We start from the raw sequence: 17099 nt of genomic DNA on the forward strand, positions 1-17099 counted from the left end.
ATAATTTCCATACTCTATCCACTGTTAACACTATTTTATATCCAACACTTAAAAAAAGGCAATTCTAAACAAAAAAGATTCATATCTGCATCCATTATAATTTGACTCTGAATTTTGGTCTAGATGTTAATGCAAACAATAGAGAATAATGATATATTTTTAAGGCTAGTAGAAATGAAAATTGTATCCTTTCTCTTTGGCAATGTGTGAGAAGCTCTTTATAAAAAAACAATGTTGTGGTGTTACATAAAAAACTTATTCTGAAGAAAAATGGTACTTGTAAAAGATGTATGGGGAGCTCCGCTGACTCCCTCAAGTCAAGATCCTTAAGCCTTTTTCTCAAACTCATCACTGTTTCAGCTTCCATTTTCCAGTGGGACCTCCCAGCTTTCAATTTTTATAGATAATAAACTGGGAGGCCCAGTAAGAAAACTTCTCTGTCAGAACAAGACTACAGATTTCAGAAGAAGACAGAAGTTATGTAGATTAAGTTAAAGGCAAAATGAAACTTGAAGATAGTGTGGGAAATTAAAAGCAAAATATAAACTTTAGCTTCATTATCTTCTAGGCAGGATATGCAGACAAACACGCGCAATACAAGTAGAAAAAATAGGACTAAGGAGAAATAAACTCAGATTACTCAGTTATATAAACTTGGTGCTGGAGAAGACTCCTGCGAGTCCCTTGGACTGCAAGGCGATCAAACCTGTCAGTCCTAGAGGAGATCAACCCTGACTGCTCTTTAGAAGGCCAGATCCTGAAGCTAAAACTCAAATACTTTGGCCACCTAATGAGAAGGAAGGACTCACTGGAGAAGAGCCTAATGCTGGGAAAGATCGAGGGCAATAGAAGAAGGGGACGACAGAGAATGAGGTGGCTGGATGGAGTCACTGAAGCAGTAGGCGTGAGCTTAAATGGACTCCAGAAGATGGTAGAGGTCAGGAAGGCCTGGAGGAATGTTGTCCATAGGGTCGCGATGAGTCGGACACAACTTCGCAGCTAACAACAACAATAAACTTGGGGAAAAAAATTCTAATTTGCTTTTAAACTCCAGGTTTTTTCTTTAGGTGACTAATCTCCAATCCTTATTCCAGGATTGGGGCTATTCTTCCTTACTTGGAAGAAACCAACCAGGAGAATCTTACTTTTACCAGGAGTTAAAGGCAGTAAAAGGACAAAGATGAAATTAAATTAACCTGTTCTCTCTGAAGAATGCATTTGAATCGGGGGGAAAATTATCTTTTTGATTTGTGTTTCCTGAATTTTATGGGATGCTGCCTGCTACCTTGATTGATTGATTCTTTCCTATCTGAACCTTGCTGCGGTACTAAACGAAGATTTTGTTTTATGTTTCATATTAGAGGTTTAATTTGGCCAAAGAAACAGTGATTGAGACAAGATACAATAGTTGTACGGGAACCATGTGACATCCTAGAGAAAGATTGTATGTCAGTGTAATCCAGAATTACTGCATTTTTCCTATTCTTCATATGGTGGAAAAATAAGGCTTGTAAAGGAAGGTGTTGAGAGAGAGAGTACTCATTAATTTTAGTTACTGCATTCTTTTTAACTGTTTTGGTGTTATTTTTTTTCTCAGATTGTATGAGAATAAAGGGGAAGCTGACTTTAGGGAATCTTTGCTTCAACTCTTTAAGTCTATTAACGAAATGATGAACAGTGCCTCTGACCAGACTGTTACAGTAAAGGTATGTTTTGGAAATAGAAGAGCCTTTTTTATTTTTATCTATAAAAATTTTAAGTTTTACACGTTGCAGGAAATTTTATATTTTACTTTATTTGAAAAATGAAGTTCAAAATGTGTCCAGAGAAATTTCAGTAGCCTGAAATTTATGATGAAACTTTTTCTGCAGATGTACTTGTTGCTGAAATTAATACTGTAGCGTAGTAACGTGGAAGTAGGAAATTTGTCCATATGAATTAATGATTCTTTCTGAATTGACAACATTGCTATAATATAGCTCTGATTTTGTTATGCTATTGCTTTGTATGAACTCAAGTGGGTTAATTATACCTTCTTAAGCCTTGAATTATCTTACACAAAGAAAACTTCAAAGCAAAATAATCTTAGAAAGAAGGCAAGGCAAATGGATACTGGCTGAAACTATACTTAATAATTTTGAAGGGGGTTGGGGTTATGGGGAGTTGGATGATAGTATAAAATAGCAGGAGACAGCAAAGAATAGGATTTTTTCTATTTGTTTTTTTGGGTTCTCCCCAGCATACCTTGGTCCTTAGATTTGGAACAAAGTGTCTTGAGGTGTATATTTCTCTCTCTCTCTCTCTCTCTCTCTCTCTCTCTCTCTCTCTCTCTCTCTCTCTCTCTCTCTCTCTCTCTCTCTCCCTCCCTCCCTCCCTCCCTCTCTCTCTCTCTCTCTGTGTGTGTGTGTGTGTGTGTAGTATGGCTTTTTATTTTTCTTGTCTCATGTTATCAGAAACAATGCAACTAATTTTTAGAAGCTGTGTTTAAGAATAGTTTGAAGACATGAAGAACATTGTTTGGGGAACCCAGTCCTGTTCTATGATATAACATAATTTGTGGACAAATAAAAGATAAATGAAATATATATTGTATATTTTTGTATCTTCTTGTTTTCTTGCTAGCCTCTGCCATGAATGAAAATTGGTAGACTGGTAATCTTGGAGCAATTGATGATTTGTGAAATTAGCAATAGCAATAGCACTTAGACTTATATACCACTTCCAGGTGCTTTACAGCCCTCTCTAAGCAGTTTACAGAGTCAGCATATTGCCCCAAACAATCTAAGTCTTCATTTTACTGATCTTGGAAGGATGGAATGCTGTGTCAACCTTGAGCCTTCAGTGTGAGGAATCACACTGTCACACTTCAGGCAGCTGGCAGTCAGCGGAAGTGGCCTGCAGTACTGCTGAGCCACCATGGCTCAGAAATTAAAATTCTATTAATTCATATCAGTCTAGAAAATAGTGCTTTCATATTCTGCGACATAGTGCTTAGTCACTGAAATAAATGAGAACATTGTTTCTTATAATAATTCTGCTTAACAAAACTTAACATCACTTAACAAAAGGCAAAATAAGGTTTGAGAATAGATAACCTCATACCAATGTATTTTTGTCCAATTAGTAAGCTTGTATCATAATGTATATAATTTATTTATTGATCAGAAATATGTATTTATTTCAAAAGCCAAGTAAATTTTGAGCATGTTTCCTGTGTATGTGGGGGGGGACTGCATTGAATCTTTTTATTATATATCATCTCTCCACACACAACCACACACTTACTGTGAGTTTAGGACAGCGGTCACCAACTTTTGCGGCTTGGCAGCCCTGTGGGGGGGAGAGGGAAACCAGGTGCGAGTGGAGGACTAGCGCACACGTGTGTGCACAGCTCAACTTGCACGAGTGGCAGGCCGACACCCGCATGCACATGCAGCTTGATTGCCACTTCAGTGAGTTGACCTGCATTCACACCTGTGTGCACTAGCCCGTGGCCCACTACTGAGTCCTAGCCTATTCACAACTGGGCCATGGAGGACCCCTGGCTTAGGTATCCTGCTATCTAGATTTAATACATTTATGTAATATTTTTATTTTTACGGTATTTATTTTTATCCTTCTATGAAAAGTAATTCCTAGTGTATTATGAAGCAGATAGGCTTGAGTTAGGAAATATTTTTCATAAATGTGGAGTTGAAAATTAGTTGTTGAATGTGAGAAGAGCGATAGATATAATGGAAGTAAAACATACATGAAAATCAATCAAAACTTTACCAAAAATTTACACATGTTATATGTACAGTTTGTTATACTCTGTCCTGTCATAGAATGTATTTTAAATTTTTGTTATTTCTTTCTGTAACATAAGGTAATACTAATAGTAGTGTTGTAGCCAGGGAAGTTGAATCATGTCCACTTTTGTTTTTAAATGTACATTTAATAAAATTTTCTAAAAAGAAAAAAGAAAATCAATGGGATAAATGTTTCAACACGAACAGGGCATAAAATAAGGGAGTGTGATGTTTCTTGGCTATTTAATGTCTTTATGAATAAATCTGTAACTTGCTAGTGATGTGAGAGTATTAGTATGTTAGTATTCATGATATTTTTCAAGGACATATTACTATGTTGACTATTTATCTGAATGATTTGGACGAATTGTTAGATTTAATGATGCAACAGAATATTAATCTGAAGACCAATGTAGCAAAGACCAATATACTGTAGTATGTCAAAATGGGTTGAATGATTGTCTATCATATGTAAATAGCAAAAACTGAAGCAAGTAGCTGAATTTATATAACCTGGTAGAGTGTTTGCTATAGTTGGGAAAACAGATGGAGAAATAGGATTTGTGTGTGTGTGTGTGTGTGTATACCTGCTTTCTGGTCAGTATCACTCCTAGTGACATCCTGTAACTGTAGACAAACTGATTTAACACAAGGTCACTTGAGTAGCCTTGTGTTTAAGCACAACTGAAACCCATGGTCCCCCAATGTCTAGATTGATGCCTTAATCACTGTATCAGGATGGCTCTTTGGAGAAATGTTAACATGCCGATTCTCATAGAATGATAGTGAGTAGTGTGCTTTTTGTTGTGATGAAAGAATATTGTTAAAAGTGGTTGTGTATAAGAGCATGGGTATGAGAAAAGAAAAAAAGAAAAAGCCATGAATGAATTAAAATGGATTAAACACAAAAATGAGTGACCATTATGAAAGTATTACGTTGTGGTGATTTGACTATGTAGCCATAATGAATGATTCAATTGCAAAACAAGTACCGGTATATAAAGATTGAATGGGTCAAAATGAAATGCTACATAATTGAATAGAGAAAGAAGTGAGATAAGAAATTTAAAGAATAAAAGACTCTGTATGAATAGATATATGGATATTTTGTAATGAATGATGATTTGCAAGATAGAAAGATATGGAGCAATGTGTGACTGATACTGATATAATGGTATTCCTTTTGTTATAGTGATATTCCTTTTCTTACCTTATGGTTTTGATTTTTTTCTTACAATTTCTTATACTTTTCTTCTGTATTCTGCAAAACAAAGCTTACCCTGAAAGGGAGTGGAACAATTGGTATGTATGTAAATATAAGTGAATAAATGAGTATTACACCACGGGACCAATATATGAAGAAAGAGTGAATGGATTAAGAGGAAGAGGAAGACCAAGAAGGTTGTGATTGGATGGGGGTTCATAAATTCAAATATATTTTTTCTTTCACATTCCGTTTCTTTATCTTATTATTTCTTACTTCCTTTTGTGCAATTTTCATATTATTTATTGTGAAAGAGAATAGCATGATGACCAGGTGTGTACATAAATTCAATGCATATGAATTTATTGCTTATTCTCACCCTTACATTTCTGAGGAAGGTCAGATGGCTCTGTTTTTGGTTGACAGTCTCAAACTAACAGTGTATCAATTATAGGCACTAAGAGGCAGTTAGAACCTACAAGTTCATATTCCTGTTTAGATGAAATCACAAGACAGCAGTAATTTTACAGGGAGTGCAGAATTATTAGGCAAGTTGTATTTTTGAGGATTAATTTTATTATTGAACAACAACCATGTTCTCAATGAACCCAAAAAACTCATTAATATCAAAGCTGAATATTTTTGGAAGTAGTTTTTAGTTTGTTTTTAGTTATAGCTATTTTAGGGGGATATCTGTGTGTGCAGGTGACTATTACTGTGCATAATTATTAGGCAACTTAACAAAAAACAAATATATACCCATTTCAATTATTTATTTTTACCAGTGAAACCAATATAACATCTCAACATTCACAAATATACATTTCTGACATTCAAAAACATAACAAAAACAAATCAGTGACCAATATAGCCACCTTTCTTTGCAAGGACACTCAAAAGCCTGCCATCCATGGATTCTGTCAGTGTTTTGATCTGTTCACCATCAACATTGCGTGCAGCAGCAACCACAGCCTCCCAGACACTGTTCAGAGAGGTGTACTGTTTTTCCTCCTTGTAAATCTCACATTTGATGATGGACCACAGGTTCTCAATGGGGTTCAGATCAGGTGAACAAGGAGGCCATGTCATTAGATTTCCTTCTTTTATACCCTTTCTTGCCAGCCACGCTGTGGAGTACTTGGACGCGTGTGATGGAGCATTGTCCTGCATGAAAATCATGTTTTTCTTGAAGGATGCAGACTTCTTCCTGTACCACTGCTTGAAGAAGGTGTCTTCCAGAAACTGGCAGTAGGACTGGGAGTTGAGCTTGACTCCATCCTCAACCCGAAAAGGCCCCACAAGCTCATCTTTGATGATACCAGCCCAAACCAGTACTCCACCTCCACCTTGCTGGCGTCTGAGTCGGACTGGAGCTCTCTGCCCTTTACCAATCCAGCCACGGGCCCATCCATCTGGCCCATCAAGACTCACTCTCATTTCATCAGTCCATAAAACCTTAGAAAAATCAGTCTTGAGATATTTCTTGGCCCAGTCTTGACGTTTCAGCTTGTGTGTCTTGTTCAGTGGTGGTCGTCTTTCAGCCTTTCTTACCTTGGCCATGTCTCTGAGTATTGCACACCTTGTGCTTTTGGGCACTCCAGTGATGTTGCAGCTCTGAAATATGGCCAAACTGGTGGCAAGTGGCATCTTGGCAGCTGCACGCTTGACTTTTCTCAGTTCATGGGCAGTTATTTTGCGCCTTGGTTTCTCCACACGCTTCTTGCGACCCTGTTGACTATTTTGAATGAAACGCTTGATTGTTCGATGATCATGCTTCAGAAGCTTTGCAATTTTAAGAGTGCTGCATCCCTCTGCAAGATATCTCACTATTTTTGACTTTTCTGAGCCTGTCAAGTCCTTCTTTTGACCCATTTTGCCAAAGGAAAGGAAGTTGCCTAATAATTATGCACACCTGATACAGGGTGTTGATGTCATTAGACCACACCCCTTCTCATTACAGAGATGCACATCACCTAATATGCTTAATTGGTAGTAGGCTTTCGAGCCTATACAGCTTGGAGTAAGACAACATGCATAAAGAGGATGATGTGGTCAAAATACTCATTTGCCTATTAATTCTGCACTCCCTGTAGTATGAAGGACTGATATCTTACAAGTGTGAACAGTAATGTAGAATAGGAATTTGGTAATTTTTAATATGCTACCTAAGTGTAATAAAGGATTAGCTTTTTGTTCTTTATTGGTATGAGATAATGAAAATGTGTGTTGTCATTAGACTGATTAAATTCTGTTGTCCTTGCTCGGATGGGAACAGGGATATGAACCTTGACTCAGTGATATGCAAGTATGTTAATTAATAATTTTAATTTATAATGTTAATTTAAGAAGTTAACAAACTGTTTAATTGTTGGTAATTGTTCCTGACGTTCCATTGATATCTGATGACTATTGCCTGAAATTAATAATCTCTCTTTTCATGTATATCAGCATCTGGGAATAGCTAACATAGTAATGATGCCACTAATCATGCAGGATCTTGTTTCAGCTATAGCTTGCAAATAGAGCAAAGGTTGCATTTGCTATTTGGCTTTCATAAGACTTAGCGTTGACCTTGTATAAAGTTAATCGGCTTTCTAATTTAAATTATTCTAGAGTCTCTCTTATTTTCTTTTACTTTTTAAACTAAGCCATAATTCAGATAATTAAATATTTTAATTACAGTTTGACACATTAGTCATCTGTATTGTCATCATTAATTTATTTTATAAAAGTGAGTGCTATTTATTTCAAATCCATTGAAGACATGCTATAGTAAGGTTTTTTAAAAATATGCGAAGATAATTAGCATGAAATGCTAATTATTAATAAATATACTAATCAATTTATCAGAACTAAACTGAAAGGCAAATTATTTCAGAACACCAATAGGAATGAGTCCTGGTGTTTCAGTCCTGGTTTATATGTAATAAAATATTAGTGTATGTGTAGGTTACATTAAAACAACAATTTTATGTTGTTAGATGTTTATCCAAAAGTCAGGCACCTTTTTTAATACACTGTCAATTTTTTTTCTAATAAAATTGTAATAATTCTCAAAGGGAAAAAACTTTTTTGCTAGTTTGTGTAATTTTGAGCCATTGCTTTCAAATTAAGAAGAGTTTGTTTTATCTCGGAACTCTTCAAAATTAAGATTAATGTATTCAGGTTTTCAAAATTCAAAATGAAATTTGCAAGAACCTTTATCTCAAAGCTATCACTAATATTAGTAGGATACAATCTCCAACAGTAGGATAATACTGATAAAGATGCTTCCAGAATTTGTAAATTAGAAAAAGCTTTTTAATTGGAAACAACTTCATGTTTTTTAGGACTTTCTCTTTTTATTTCCCTTCCTCCCACTTTTTTTTTTATATGGAGTTTCTTTCAAGTCAGGTTCAGTTCCAGTCATGGGCACACCATGTAGAGTTTTTGGCAACAATATAGAAAAGGTTTACCATACCTACTTCTAGCATATTTTTAACCCTTCACATTCTAGCCTACAATCCTAGTATTTCTTGTTGATTGATTCCCATTGAGATATTATAACTTGGTGTGATTCAACTTAACTTTTTGGGGTTAACGAAGGTCAGGTACCAGCTATTTATTATAATATATTGGTTATATTTGTTGCCTCTAGGCATTTAAGTGCTGTTTCTTTAAACAGAGAAGTATTACAGTGGTACAAAGAAGGTAATTCTAGGCATATTTAATTGAGCTGAACATATAGAATACCTATGGAATTAGTTCCATTCTCTCTGAGAAAGAATAGCTATATTTATGGTTGCCTGAATTTTTACTTCATACTTTGCTAACTGAAATCAGTGTAATAGGCATCATCTTGAGAAATATGTAAATTAAAAATTACTTCATGCATTATTCAAAAAAGCTTATTTTGTATCATTGATAGCTCTTATCTTATGTAAAGATATGCTAATGGTTTAATTAAAATAATTACACTGAATAATGTACCCTGAACTTTATCCCAAAGTACTTCATATTAATCATCATACATAGCTGTATTTTAGTCACAAAGACAGTTATAAATTTGATGGTTAATAGATAACTAAGTTGGGGCCTGATTAACTCCCTCTAAAGCAGCAAATAGTTCTGAGTTAGATTTTGGTTTCAACTGGGAGTAGAAGAAGAATAGTGTAGTCAGCTTAGTACATTAGTACTCTCATGTGAATGAAATCTTTAATGTGTGCCATTGTGCCCACAGTAAAAAAAAATGACAATAAAGGTTATGTATGTGTCTGTCTGTCTGTCTGTCTGTCTGTCTGTCTATCATCTTTAAAGAATCAAGGAATACAAATCAAGTGCAATGGACTTGTTCTATTAAAACTCTAGGCAAATTAAAATAATGCAGGTACTGTGATACAGCAAAAAGTTGAGCTCCTCAGAATTTAGGGAACCTCATGTAAAGTTACAAGAAAATTTTTTCATATGAATGAATCTATATCTTGCAAAATAATATAGTATAAAATCCTTCCCTTTATTTTTTAAAAGTATTTTAATTGTAAAGTTTTTTGTTCTTCTTAGACTTTGTCCTTCTTCTCTTTGCTCCAAACGGTTGGCATCATGAAGCTCATGTTTATAAAAATGAAAAATATGATATCTTAGAAAATTATGTTATCTATTTCTTCCTGGTAGCATGTTTAAAATAATATGAACCTCTTACAAAGAATTTGGATGAATTATCTCCTTGTGTAAAATTGTGCTTTGTGTAGTTGGTACAAAATAACAGCATTGTAATTCTGGTGTGAGAATTGTACAAAAGCTGCTAACATTTATTTCAAGTGAGTTGTGTCTAAGTATTATATAAAATAGATAGAAATTGAACAATATTACCTATGATTTTTCAAAATCTTCTGATGCTACAAAGATAGAAATACATAGGAACTAATGATATAATCAACTGTAAAAATGGAAGAAAACAAATCTTGATCCTAAAATTGTTGCACTGAAGGTTTCATTTGATAAATTGAAAGAGGATAACTGCAGCATAGTGGTTCACAACTGTAGATAAAGAAGGAACACAGGTCAGTAGTGGAAACAAATGGAAAAGACTAAAATGACAGTGGAGGGATGTGAAAGAGAATTGGGAGTCAAGGAAGTTTTTCACATGGTAGCCTCATTCTTTAAGTGCAGAGAGTAACAGAGGAGGCAGTGAAGAACGTAGTTTCCTAAAACCGTTGGAAAGTTAAATAACATTGTTGTAAAGGGTATCAGAGAAGCAGTGGCAAGAAGTGCTTTAAGGAATTCAGTGGTATGATTTAATTCTTCTTTAAATAAATTATTCTGCTCATTTTTAGGGCGCTGCTCTTAAATACTTACCAACCATTGTGAATGATGTAAAGCTTGTTTTTGATCCCAAAGAACTTAGGTATGTATGTGTCATCTGTACAAGTATGTGCCTAAGACTATATTTTTGTTCATACTTAATAATAATCCTCTTTGAACTTGAGATGTTCCTATGCTTAAGTTTAGGATTGTGTTGGAAACATTTGCTATGCTGTTAGTTTATTAATGGTAAAGCCTCTTTCAGTCGGAGCTCTACACCACAGCATTTCATAGCCATGTCTGCATATTTTACAGTTGCCTTCTTTTGGAACTTAAGTATTAAAACCTATTTCTTATCCCCAGACTTTGAGACAGAATGAATGTGATGAAACCCTTCAGTGAAACTTTGGTTTCATTTTTTTAACACAATTGTTATTATTTTTTTAGACTTCCTCTTTTGAGGATATAATTATTTTTGTTTTCTTTTTATAATTATTTTGTAAGTTGCTCTGAGTTGTAATGGATTGGTGGGGGAGGGGCTATACATTTCACAAGCTAAATTAATAATTGGGAGTGGGGTGCAGTGAAATCAGTGAAACTTACTCAAAATAAATATGTGAGTGTGCTTACAATTACATAGTGACATAAAAGAGCCTTGGTGGAGCAGTGGGCTAATGCCTCCTTAAGTAACGCCAGCTGCCTGCAATTAGTGCAGGTTCGAGTCCCACCAGGCTCAAGGTTGACTCAGCCTTCCATCCTTCCGAGGTAGGTAAAATGAGGACCCAGATTGTTGGGGGCAATTAAGCTGACTTTGTAATAATGCTGCTTGGGGGGGGGTGAAAGCCCTAATAAGCAGGCATATACATAGAATGAAGGCTACTGCTAAGCTTGTAAGCCGCCCTGAGTCTTCGGAGAAGGGCGGGATATAAATGGAATTAAAATAAATAAAAAATAAAAATATATTCATGAACCAGCTTTCTTAACACCTTCGGGTTTCATTATAGCAGCCTTCCTCCTCCAGACTGCTTGCTTTCCGAAACATAGAGCAACCCTAACCCTAACCCCTCCAGAACCAATTAATGGCAACCTTTTCTGGAGGATTAATTTTATATTGCAGTGTCATTTTTCTATAATTCAGAATTTCTAGGCTTTTATTACCAGTCACTATTTTAATCAATTTTATTCTAATTTTATAGTCTGTGTTTATTATGTAAATTCTGCAAGGTGCTTGGAGTCTGGTGATTTCAAGTGGTCAGATCAATAAATGATTAAATAAAAATGTGAATTTGAAATATTTGCATGTTTTTATTCCCAATGCACTTGGGCACTTTGAAGAACAAAAATAATTATCCGACTGCTATCTTTTATAGGCATCCTTTGCATTAAACTATATAGGAGGCATGCATAGCAGAGTTTCAGTTCATCTTATTATCTGGTGATGATTAATTGCAGATAGTTAAATCCTGAAGGAGTGAATTGAATACTTGTAAAGGTTGTACTGTACAGAACATATTCCACTGATTTTTAAACATTTTTTAAAAAATATAGGAATGAAGAAAACCATAAGCATTTGATGAAAAAAATAGTTAAGGGAAAACCTAAAATATGTTTATTTTTCTGATTAAATTAATGCTCAGGAGTAAGAAATAAATTTGATGGTTTTACAGGAGTCTTAAAAATGTATAAGTTAATAAGCATACAGATAAGATCAGAATAACAGGGAATCACATGAATTCTTAATCACCTTTTCAAATACATTGGATTTTTAAATTTATGTCCCAATATTTCTAAATAAATAAAAATTTCTTATTCTTTCTTGTTTGGCTAGCAAACTGTTTACAGATTTTATACTGAATGTTCCAGTGGGTCGTCTCACAATTCAGAAGCTGTACTGTTTGATTGAAATAGTTCACAGTGATCTTTTCACACAACATGGTAAGAAAAAAAAACTTTAAATATGTTTAAAAAGTATTTAAATTGTTACATGATTTATTATTTGTCAATCTCTGTCATGCCCCAAAGTGCCATAATATATACAATAGCTGAGAGAGATCACTTCCTCACCCATACGATTGGGTAAACATATATATAAAGGTAAAGGTTCCCCCGCACATGCGTGCTAGTCGTTTTCCGACTCTACGGGCCGGTGCTCATCTCCGTTTCAAAGCCAAAGAGCCAGCGCTTGTCCAAGGACGTTGCCGTGGTCATGTGGCCGGCATGACTAGACGCCAGAGGCGCACGGAATGCTGTTACCTTCCCACCGTAGTGGTCCCTATTTTTCTACTTGCATTTTTACGTGCTTTCGAACTGCTAGGTTGGCAGAAGCTGGGACGAGTAACAGGCGCTCACTCTGCTACGCGGCACTCGGGATTCGACCCGCCAAACTGCCGACCTTTTGATCGACAAGCTCAGCGTCCTAACCCACTGAGCCACCACGTCCCTAAACATATATATAGATAGAAGCTAATAATTAAACAACAACAACAAAAAAGATAAGTAAGAGTAAAACATAACTTTTTAACAGGAGCTAGAGATCCTCACTAACAAGAGACACCCGATACCTTCTTTTTTCTTCTATTCAAAATAGTGTAGACTACGTCTTCTAGCTGATATACACAATAGGCAACAGAAAAGATCTTGTCTTTTCTTCCACTGGTGCCCAGACAGTTTTTTTTTTAAAAAAAAAGGATAAACCAAAACCTTGACAGTTCTTTTTTAAAATTTGTTCAGGAGAATATGGAGGATAGAATGGGCACTCCAGACAGAATCGAGCAGTGTTATAGACAGATATAAGAATTATCTTCCCTAATATAATAGAACCGTTATCTCCTACAGGAACAATTAAATGTCCCTTTGGTTGCTGCACCCTCACATCCTTCATAGCCAGCAAGAGAACAAAAATGGTCCTTCACAAGCAATTCAAAGCTTCAGTTGTGTGCTATTCACACAGCAGTACAAATCCCTTGTTAGAGCAACCTTTGTGTGAGTAAAGGAAATGGCAGACATAGATAATATCCCTAAACTGATGAAAGATGTACAAGAACATTTCTTGAACAGCTGCTCTTCTGGCAGATTCTTTCCTTTTGAGCCATGCTGTTAATGGCAACAATCCTTGAACCTAGAAGAAATCTCCAGCATATAGTTAGCACCAAGATACAGGTACACAAACGTGCTTTGAATCAGTTCCTTTTGTGGAGATAAAGCTTTTTGGGAAATATTCCAAATGTTATCTTGGTTGAAACATATATCAAAATATTTTCTTTCCTAAGGGCAAACATAACATAGAAGGTCTTTTCAGACGAACTGATGTGTAGTGAGACATTTCAAGAACATTTCAGATCCAAATGATCTGGAACAGACATGTCAAACACAAGGCCCGGGGGCCGGATCCGGCCCGCGAAGTGGTTTCATGCGGCCCACAAAGCCATCCTGGAAACAGTGAGGGAACGGCCCCCACGGCCTTGGCCCTGGCCCAGAGACTCTCCTCCTGCCAGAGACCCTCAGATCTGTCCCACTCCTGCCCAGGCCCCCATAGGCACCCTTGATGCGAACGATGTAGAGCTGGCCACGCCCACCCAGTAGGCCACACGCATTCTAGCCACGCCCACCCAGTAGGCCACGCCCACCCAGGCCATACCCACCCGGCCCCCTGAGGGCAACTGCAATGCTGATGCGGCCCTCAATGAAATTGAGTTTGACACCCCTGATCTGGAACATCAAGAATTTCAAACAAGATTCATTCACATTAATGAACGTTGTTTGGTTTTCCAAAGTTCACAAACAAAACAAATATGGCTGTTTAATCTGCTGCCAACACCACTGAGGGTTATTGGAATTTGTTGGAGACAATAGCCAAAGGCTATATTTAGAATTTGCTTAAATGCCAAGAAAGAAATTTGCGGCATCAGATGTCAGTTTTCTGGAGCTTAATGCAATTTTTATTTGCTATTAAAGAATTGAAGGGACATCATATACTGATGAAAATAAGTAATGTTTACATTATGTAAAAGCTTATCTGAGAAAGCAAGAAAGACACATTCCAGGGTTCTCAACAGGGTGGAATAAACTTGCAGTTAATAAAAGTGGGACATCTATAGGAGTCTCTAGTAATGTAGTGGCTTGGCTCAGCAAGACCTCTCTCAAGTAGTTGAAACTGAATTTCCATAAGCCAGTTCTCCAACTGCTTCTAATGTTTCAGCTTGGCTTTCGGAATGTAAACTTGTTTGTAATGAGGTTTGTAATACTTAGGCTCGAAATGTTTTCTCAAAGCTTTTGTGCCCAGACACAACTTAATAATTTGTTTTCAATATACAAAAAGGCTCCATTTGTCTTTATGCCTTTCTATTATTATTATTATTGTTGTTGTTGTTGTATTATTTCTCAGGCATATAAGCTCAATAATTCAAAACATAGATCATATGAGTGACAGTGATGATTTATGGAAGTCACTCTCAAACAATGTAATTCATTTTACAAAGAATACAAGAGTATGCAGACTCCATTATCTGGAGATCTCCTCCCCACAGGATATCCATTTTAAATGATCCAATGAATTACTATATCCAGATATTATTTTAGCACTTGTATGATCTCTTAGTTCAAATGTTATGATGGAGAATAGGGTGTCATTACCATATTGATTCTAATGGCCTCATATATATTGAGAACAATGCCCTCTTTCATAGCATGAGTCTAGATTATCTTGTGGGGGGGGAGATGTCTTCTCGGTTACATTAGCCCACCCCAATAGCGCTAGGAAAGAAGGCATGCTGCAGGTGCTGCCGGCTAGTGACTTGTCTACCAGGTCCCAGTAAATATGCTTTCTTTGCTGTGGTGCCCAGCTTATGGAACATCCTTATCTATTTTATATTGGCTGTTTTATTTATTGTTGTACATGCCCAGAGTCTTCTTTGCGAGAGATTGGCAGCTATATTCATTAGATTAACAAACAAACAAATTATTACTCCACTAGTCCAGTCTTCTGGAGTAGGTGGCCATAATAAATAAATTATCATCATCATCATCATCATCATCATCATCATCATCATCATCTTGAGTGATCAGGTATATAAGGTGCTATATACTATTTAATTCTACTTCCTTTTCCACCTACCCCCCTGCCCACTTTCTCTGATATATAGACTGTAGGGAGATTCTGATGCCAATGATGACGGATCAACTCAAGTATCATTTGGAAAGGCAAGAAGACCTGGATGCCTGCTGCCGATTGCTCAGTAACATTCTTGAAGTTCTTTATAGGAAAGATGTGGTTAGTAACCATTGTATATATTTAACGCTGACATTATGAATGTTTAAAAATGTCATGAATAAAATTGAGGCTTAAACAATGGAGCATTTGCTCTTCTAATAATGCCGTTCACCTAGATTTCTGCTTTGAATTGAAAAGGTGAAAAGCTGGTATAATGACATGCATTTGGTATGTTATATTTGATCCTTATTTTATCACATGTGAAATTTGTTTAGGCACTAAACAATCTAGAATTACTGGAATGCAAAGCATTTTTCTTCTGTTTGATAGCTTGATGGAGAAGTTCAGAATTTCTCTTGGCTGCAGTGAAGCACTACATCAGGATGGTCCATGATATTATTCAGTAAAGATGCTGTGATAAAAGTGTAAACTCTGTTTTATAATTCAGTAGGATTGAGCCCTGATACTTTTCATCCAGGGACCAGATTTGTATAGATGACTAGTTGTTGTTGTTTTTTTTATTCAGTTGAAGGGCTGATTGTTGCTCCCTTCAGATTGCAATTATTGACATACTTAGATTCCCAAAAGAAATGCCAAGAAAATCCAATGGGAACTTATTTAATAAGCCCAGAGGCACCCAGAGTAAGGTTAGGTGAATGGGCTGCCATGCAAATTGACTATTGAATGAATGAGTAATAAAATTACATCTAGAAATTAAGAGGCTTCTTAACGATATTCCTCATTTCAGTGAGCACAGTAATGCAGAATTATGCAGTGGTCCTGTAATTGTTTCTCTGCCTCTCTCCTATTCTGCAATGTGAACTTTAGATTTACACACCATAATCTTTTGAAGAAGGTTTTTTATTTATTTTAATTCCACCTTTATTATTTTTATAAAAAGCTTAAGGTGGCAAATATACTTCTCCCCCCCCCATCCTTTTCTCACAATAACAAACCTGTGAGGTAGAATAGGCTGAGAGACGATGACTTCAAACCTAAGGAAGGACTAGAACTCAGCCTCACAGTGAGTTAACCACTAGACCAGGGGTAGGCAACCTTGGCTCTTTTATGACTCATGGACTTCAACTCCCAGAATTCCTGAGTCAGCTGTGCTGACTCAGGAATTCTGGGAGTTGAAGTCCATGAGTCATAAAAGAGCCGAGGTTGCCTACCCCTGCACTAGACCAAAGTAATCTTCATTTTTGATTATTTATAAGCCTAGGTGCTTAAAGTATGACTTACTAACCTGTGAATTTAAAATACATATCAAATCACAAAATTGTTTTAACTTCTTAAAATGGTGCCCATCATATTGACTATCTCACTGAAAAGAATAGAGAATGCTTCTCGGAAAACTGCGTAATACTCTAAAGAAGGTTGTCCTTTTGTTACTAATACACAACATTTCCCAGATGTCACCAAATGGGAGAAGAATGTTAAAGCTATCTGGTAATCCCCTTCTCCTAAAAGAATAATTACGACAGCTGCCACCACTCAGGCTAACTAAGCTCTCAGCATATTCTATCCTGTTTAGTTAGGGAGTTCTTAGCTTCTTTTTTTCTTTCTTTTCTAGCAATATTGTCACAGTTTCCTAAAGTAGAGAAGATCAATGAAA

The 17099-nt window shown here is 36.1% G+C and overlaps 2 protein-coding genes across 4 annotated transcripts in view; one reads left to right on the forward strand and one right to left on the reverse strand.

Moving 5' to 3' along the window:
- DOCK1 (dedicator of cytokinesis 1) overlaps nucleotides 1-17099 on the forward strand; it is a 455801-nt gene that overhangs the window by 114598 nt on the left and 324104 nt on the right. For all 3 annotated transcript variants that reach the window (XM_083364099.1, XM_083364098.1, XM_083364097.1), the window contains 4 exons: nucleotides 1598-1706; nucleotides 10308-10378; nucleotides 12104-12210; nucleotides 15417-15544. In XM_083364099.1, coding sequence (XP_083220225.1) covers nucleotides 1598-1706; nucleotides 10308-10378; nucleotides 12104-12210; nucleotides 15417-15544 — 415 coding nt within the window. The remainder of the gene's footprint in view (nucleotides 1-1597; nucleotides 1707-10307; nucleotides 10379-12103; nucleotides 12211-15416; nucleotides 15545-17099) is intronic.
- Nucleotides 1-17099, reverse strand: part of INSYN2A (inhibitory synaptic factor 2A) — a 106098-nt gene that overhangs the window by 2178 nt on the left and 86821 nt on the right. The window lies entirely within an intron of this gene.

The sequence above is a fragment of the Vipera ursinii genome, assembly GCF_947247035.1.
Source record: "Vipera ursinii genome assembly, chromosome: 5".
Taxonomy (NCBI): domain Eukaryota; kingdom Metazoa; phylum Chordata; class Lepidosauria; order Squamata; family Viperidae; genus Vipera; species Vipera ursinii.